This window comes from Triticum aestivum, chromosome 4A (genome assembly GCF_018294505.1).
Source record: "Triticum aestivum cultivar Chinese Spring chromosome 4A, IWGSC CS RefSeq v2.1, whole genome shotgun sequence".
NCBI lineage: Eukaryota > Viridiplantae > Streptophyta > Magnoliopsida > Poales > Poaceae > Triticum > Triticum aestivum.
In genome coordinates, this window is record NC_057803.1 from 33,850,303 (window position 1) to 33,857,319 (window position 7,017).

Below are 7,017 nucleotides of genomic sequence, written 5' to 3' on the forward strand. Positions count from 1 at the left end.
GAAAAAGGTTCATAAAATTGAAAAAAAATCGTGTATTTATAAAATTTTACAGAAAAATGAAAAAATCACAAGTTTTATAAATTGCATGAATTTCTGAATATAGTTCACCAATTCGAGAAAAAATAATAAATTTCAGGAAAAGTTCTCAAACCTGAAAAAAAAGTTCATGAATTTGAAAAAAATTAGATTTTTAAATATGTTCACAAATTTGAATAACTTCATAAGTTGTAAAAATTCCATGCATTTGAAAATTTTCACAAATTTAAGAAAAGTTTATAATTTTGAAATGTTCACGTATTTGGAAAAGGGAAAATAAAATAGAAGTCGTCCTGAAAAAACGCAAGAGAAAGCTGCATTAATTTTTTTTGATGGAATCTTCTAAAAGGTTCCCGAAACTGGTGATAAAGCTACTACATATACGTTTTTTTCAGATGAAAATACTACTCCCTCCGTCCCAAAATAACTGTCTCAAGCTTAGTACAAATTTGGGACGGAGGGAGTACTATACATGGATCAACCGAACATATGCAAATATTTACAGCGAGGAGAAAGACAAAAAGGAGCTAAATGGGCCGTGCCCAAGGACTTACAGGCGTGTGGGCCAATTTGCGAGGACAAAATGGACTAACTTGGGGCCGCCGCCATCTTCTCTGCGTCAAAACCCTTGCTCCCCGTGTCAAAGAAAAACACAGAGAAGAAAATCCCTTCCTCCCCGCCGCCGCCGCCGCCGCCGCCGTCCCACCCGTAGCCGCCGTCGCGCGAGAAGATGCTCGACATCAACCTCTTCCGCAAGGAGAAGGGCGGCGACCCTGAGCTTGTCCGCGAGTCGCAGCGCAGACGCTCCGCCGACGCCAAGCCCGAAACATTAGAAGAAAACGTTGCGCTCGTCGACGAGGTCATCGTCCTCGACGAGGCGTGGCGCCAGAGTAAGAGCTCCTCCGCTCCCTGACCCCTCCCAGAACCTTCCGGATCCGCGGACCCTGAGCCCCAGGATGTATGTATTGTCTCTGCAGGGCAGTTTGAGCTTGACAAGATCCGGCAGGAGCTCAACAAGACCAGCAAGGAGATCGGCAAGCTCAAGGCCGTACGTTCGCGTCGATTTGCTCTGTTTTCGCCCCGTTTAGGTTGGCTCTGGATTCGCACGTGACCGTGGGTATGTCGAATTTTTGCAGAAAAAGCAGGATGCGACGGAGCTGATACAGAGCACAGAGGAGATCAAGAGGAGGCTGGCCGCCAAGGAGAAGGATGTGGAGGAGGCCAAGACCACCCTCGATGCCAAGCTCGTCACCATTGGCAACCTCGTGCATGAATCTGTGCCCATCAGCGGCGACGAGGTGCGTTGAAAGTGCAAACCTTACATTTCGTGGTTCCAGATAACTAAGAGAACATTGGTTTGATTGCATTGTGTCCTTTTTAGCAATTGTTTGCAACTACTAGCTCTAGTTTTCGACCTAGTTCACTCTCCTGTTTCCTCTATTGGTATCCCTATTGCAATTTAGGCACTATAGTAATATACAAGAAAGATCACTGCATTACGTTCAGTTGGGTTTGAATCTGCTTGTGAGCAATTGGACGTGCCTATTCTAGTAATGTGAAATATCCTGGCAAGCTTTTCTTCACAGAACTGATACTAAGGCATCTGCATCTCAAGCGGTTTAATATTTCCTTCTCTCAGGCAAACAATGCTATTGTCCGGACATGGGGAGAGAGGAGACTGGAGGAGAACTTGAAGAATCATGTGGATCTTTGCCTAATGCTTGACATTGCATCTTTGGACAAGGGTATGTGCTAAAAAACAATCATCTGTTGCTCGAATGCTTGCTCATTGTGTTTGGATTAGCTTGTTTCAAGTTTAGTTGAAAGTTCAAATGCATATTCCTTTACCCTGTCGTAGTACTAAATTGCTTCTCTTGTTGCGCTAGTTGTCATTCTAGAATGGATTTTGTTCTGCCTCTCTGTAAGACTAAAACAATAACTTTTGTTCCAAACTTTGGATGAACAGCAATACCGACAAATATAGGTTTTGGCTTAATAATCAGTACGACTACAATTTGTATGACTGCATGCGCACAATTCTGGGGCATGCTTTGCTTTATGGCTGATTTGGCAAAATGTCTTGTGAAACACTTGCAATAGTATTTTGTGTATTTGACTGAAATTTCTGGTTTCAACTAGCACTGCTGTATTGGCAACTGAAGTTTCTGGCATCAATTAGCACTGCTGTCTCGGCAACTGAAGTTTCTGGCATCAGCTAGCACTGCTGTATCAGCAACTGAAATTTCTGGTTTCAACTAGCACCGTTGATTCTGTTGTTTTATCTAGTATGTGGCGTCACAAAAACCATTATCAATTGCTGTTGATACATATATGGGAATATGGGATGGGATTGATAGATTGTATTTGTATTGCTCTGTACGATGTCATGGAACCCCAGACCATCAAATTTAGTAGCAGAATAGTAACAACTTTCTTATGTTTGCATCTACCTGCACTACCTTCAAGCTTATGAAACGTTTGTTCTTTTAAACTTAGGAAGCCTCTTTTCTTTTCTCATAATATAATAGAACAAGCTCTCTGGGGTTACTCAATATGTGAACTGTTATGGTCCTGCTAGAAGGAGGGCGCGAGAGGGCCGGCCGGGGGCCTTTTTGCCCACGGCCGAGCAAGAGGGAAGGGATTTCCTTCTTAATTCTTGCTTGATTAGATTGATACATCTCCTCCCCTTATATAGAGGTTTACTTGACTCCCCAGCAAGGCTTACTTGACCCCTAAGCAAGCGACCCTTATGTCTAATTAACCCTAGGACTAATGGGCTATACCGCCAGCCCAGGCCCATTAGGCCCATTACGTACTCTAACACTACACCCCACCTGGACGTGCAGCTTGTCCTCGAGTTGCAACCTAACCAACTTATAACCATGACTCGACGCAACACAAACCTAACACCTAAAAACAAGTCTTTTACATCTCGGCTTGTTTTATTACTCCCAACCTGAAATGGACCGAGACCCTTTATTTTGGACCCCTGAACATAAAGTGGACACCATCCGCACGTCGGACGTGCACGTGTGCAGCCACCTGGATCCCATGGACACCATCTAGACAAAAGGAGTGCATGTGTATGGCCACCTGGAAGTGGTCGCAAGAGCGACCAGCAGAGGAGCCCTTGCGGCGGCCGGCGGAGGAATGCAGTGGTGCTACGCGGTGCGCTCCTGTCGGTGACACCATGCCTTCTCCCCGCCGGACGGCTGTTGGTTTGCACCGCACAGGGAAGAGTGGAGGGCTTTCGATGGAGAATGGCGAGGAGGGGTGCGCCCCCCAACCGCCGATGTCGCAGACTTTGAGGTCGCTGTCCGTGGGGAAAACAGCATGCCCGCCACCCGTGGGGAAAACCGCATGCCCAAGATCCCCGACGCAGCGGTCGAGATCGAGGTCCTTTGCGCAGCGAAGCGCAACTGGGAGGAGTGGCAGCTGCAGACCACGCATCTCCCGCACACGCCGACGCGCTAGGAGGCCGCGCGCAGCAGCCTGCAGCCTCACCGCCGCCGACACGTGGCGGGTAGCGATCCAAGCCGGAAGCGGTGACGGCGACGGCGGGAACTTGAGCTGCTGGATGGGGACGCCCTAGGACGGCGGCGGCGCTGATGGGAACGAGGTCGTCGCAGTCCCGTCGTAGGGCATCCCATACTGGTACGAGATGACCGGCGCCGTGGTCGCGTCCAAGGGCGGCGGCGGCGGGGGTAGCTGTTGTTGGTGTGGCGGCGGAGGAGGTGGCTGCTGGGGATGCGACTGGGGCGCATAGGGCCCGACGAGTTAGGCCTTGATGCCCGCCACGGCCTGCCATAATTCCAGGATTGCGGCTGTCATCTGCTCCGGGGTGAGGACAAGGGCGGACGGCGCCGGGGCCGGGGCAGAGGGTGCAATCGCCCCTGAGGACGCCAGCACGCCCAATGCCGGCGCGCCTTCTGTGTGGGGCAGCAGCGCCGATGAAGACGCTGGTGGCGGCGGGTAGGTGTGCGGCGGCGGCGGGTGGGAAGAACTCGGTGGAGGGCTGGACATGATCGAATCTGGAAAAGCTGATACCAGATTGTTATGGTCCTGCTAGAAGGAGGGCGCGAGAGGGCCGGCCGGGGGCCTTTTTGCCCACGGCCGAGCAAGAGGGAAGGGATTTCCTTCTTAATTCTTGCTTGATTAGATTGATACATCTCCTCCCCTTATATAGAGAGGTTTACTTGACTCCCCAGCAAAGCTTACTTGACCCCTAAGCAAGCGACCCTTATCTCTAATTAACCCTATGACTAACGGGCTATACTGCCAGCCCAGGCCCATTAGGCCCATTACGTACTCTTAACAGAAACCCATTGTTATTATCATGTTATGTTGCTCTATTAAATGTTTAGCTATCCCTCATACTTTGTTGCCCACTCAAATTTTTGCAGGTGCCGATGTAGCTGGTGGAAGAGGTTTCTTTTTGAAGGGCAATGGTGTCCTCCTGAACCAGGCATTGATAAATTTTGGCCTAACATTCCTGAGAATACGAGGCTTCACACCAATGCAAACTCCTTTTTTCATGAGAAAGGAAATCATGGCAAAATGTGCCCAGTTGGCCCAATTTGATGAGGAGCTCTATAAAGTAAGCCCAAAGAGGTGTCCCTTCTTACATATTATGGTGTTATTGAGCATCCTTACTTTCATTTATTTGTGTATTGAAAAACTTGGCCATGTTTTCCAATGCTTTCTCTGGGCATGCTAACATATTCTCTTGTTGCCAGTTTGTCATTGTGTTCACAGCTTCAGTAAGCACCGCCCAGTTTCATTAAACATTATGGTAGACAGATTGGTAGTGTGTTCTCAGACAAGTATCCTTTCAAATCCAGTTCGCTATCTGGCTAGTCTTGAGATGTATTGTTTAGGGGGATGTTTGGAGAACTATTGCTCGTTTAATTCTGTTAGTACACTGGTTCCTGATGATCATTGTTGATTTGAACTAATGATGTTTCAAAATGGTATTATTTGACCCAACGCATGTAATATAATGTCCATGACCATTAGTTGCATTTGGCAGGTAACAGGTGACGGAGACGATAAGTATCTCATAGCTACATCCGAGCAACCACTATGTGCTTATCATCTGGGTGATCGGATATATCCTGCTGATTTGCCAATTAGGTGGGTAATGCCTAAGATTAAGTAGCTTCTCTTCAGTCACTATGCATTAGTTATATTCGGTTATTAACTTTGCCTGTTTAGATATGCTGGGTTCTCCACGTGCTTCCGGAAAGAAGCTGGTTCACACGGGAGGGATACAGCTGGCATCTTCAGAGTCCACCAGTTTGAAAAGATCGAACAGTTCTGTGCCACAAGTCCAAATGACAATGAATCCTGGGAAATGCACGAGGAGATGATAAAAAATGCAGAAGATTTTTATAAGGAGGTATGAATCTGAAGCTTTGTGAAACCTTAAACACCATGTTTATAGCCTCGACTGTGTGTTTTTGACATGTCTAAACATTTCTATATTGTCCACCTTGCTACAGATTGGCCTACCATATCAACTAGTTTCGATTGTCTCTGGTGCGCTTAATGATGCAGCAGCTAAGAAGTATGATTTGGAAGCATGGTTCCCTGCGTCAAAAACATTCAGAGAACTAGTATCCTGTTCAAATTGCACAGATTATCAGGCAAGGAGACTTGGAATAGGCTATGGCCAGAAAAAGGTAGGGTTTTGTTTCAAATGGACACTGGTAGATAACAGCACTCTGCTGTACTTCTACCTAGTGTAGATCAAAATGCCTGATCACTTATCACCACTGATGCATGTTCAAATTGCAGAATGACGAGCAGTCGAAACAGTTTGTTCATATGTTGAATTCTACGCTGACTGCAACTGAGAGGACCCTATGCTGTATTCTGGAGAACTACCAGAGGGAGGATGGGGTTGAAGTGCCAAAAGCACTGCAGCCATTCATGGGTGGGATAGATTTCCTTCCTTTCAAGCGTCCTCTTGATAGCAAACAAGCTGCTGACTCCAAACCCAGCAAGTCTAAACCAAAGGTAGTTTGCTCCTCTTTGCTTTTCATGTTTCAGAAGTTAACATGTTAATCCACCATCTGAGCGTTTATTTCGTCCTCTACTTGCAGGGAAATGCAGCTTGAGCTGTAAAAGGGGAGAATGGAAGCTTATTTCCATCAGGCAGATAATGATACATCCTTTTGTTAATTTCTGGGTCGTCTGTGGTGTCCCATTTCCTTTTAACAAAAAGACATCGTGGCGCTATATTTCATTAAATGAAGTCGAAGTTACAAAGCTAGGGCAACCAAATGAAAAAAGGGAAACCGACACCGGCAATCGGGCTATACAGCCGGCTGTAACCACATTCATGGCGGCTTGTATAATCTTTCTAATTAGCACAACCTGGCATCTGGCCTCATCCGCGATTCGACTGAAGATCTGGACGGCGCAGCAGTTTGAATTGGTGCCCCATTTTGCATGTTCTGTTTACAAAACATTGCAATCCAGGATATGTGCTCAGATTTTACCAGAAAGTACATTAATATCTTTTCATGATTGTAGTTATTAGTTTACGTCACTCATTAATCGTTTAAGTTGTTTTGACTTCACTTATTTGTTATGGTGGGTTTGAAGGCTGATTGATGTGTATAAATCACGCTCATTGCCTGGTACTCGGAGGCTACCACACAAGCCACATTGCCTGGTGCCTGCATGTGAGCGGTGGCGCGGAGCCAATTGAGGGGGTGAGCTTGTGAGCCACCGCCCACCGCTCGTCACCTCGATGTGTGTTGATCTTTGTTGGTGCGCTGGATCATGGCGCGGAGCCCGCCACAGATCGCTGCTCAACTCCTTTCTGGGCATGTCAGGCTAGCGCTGTTCCTCCACGTTCCAGGCCTTTCACTGCTCGACGTTACTGTATCTCTTGACCCCAATTTACTGCATTCGGGTAGCCTTCAAACGCCAGGATTTGCAGTTGCCAGTTGCAGCAGGGTGAGGGTAGCACAG

The 7,017-nt window shown here is 47.1% G+C and overlaps 1 protein-coding gene across 1 annotated transcript; it reads left to right on the forward strand.

Moving 5' to 3' along the window:
* The first annotated feature begins 638 nt into the window (after positions 1-638).
* LOC123084935 (serine--tRNA ligase) lies at positions 639-6,620 on the forward strand. Its single transcript, XM_044506477.1, has 10 exons — positions 639-926; positions 1,014-1,084; positions 1,173-1,334; positions 1,676-1,781; positions 4,440-4,633; positions 5,066-5,169; positions 5,251-5,434; positions 5,538-5,717; positions 5,833-6,054; positions 6,141-6,620. Exons 1-10 carry the CDS (start codon positions 767-769, stop codon positions 6,153-6,155), a joined length of 1,398 nt encoding a protein of 465 aa, XP_044362412.1. The 5' UTR covers positions 639-766; the 3' UTR covers positions 6,156-6,620.
* The last annotated feature ends 397 nt before the right edge of the window (positions 6,621-7,017 follow it).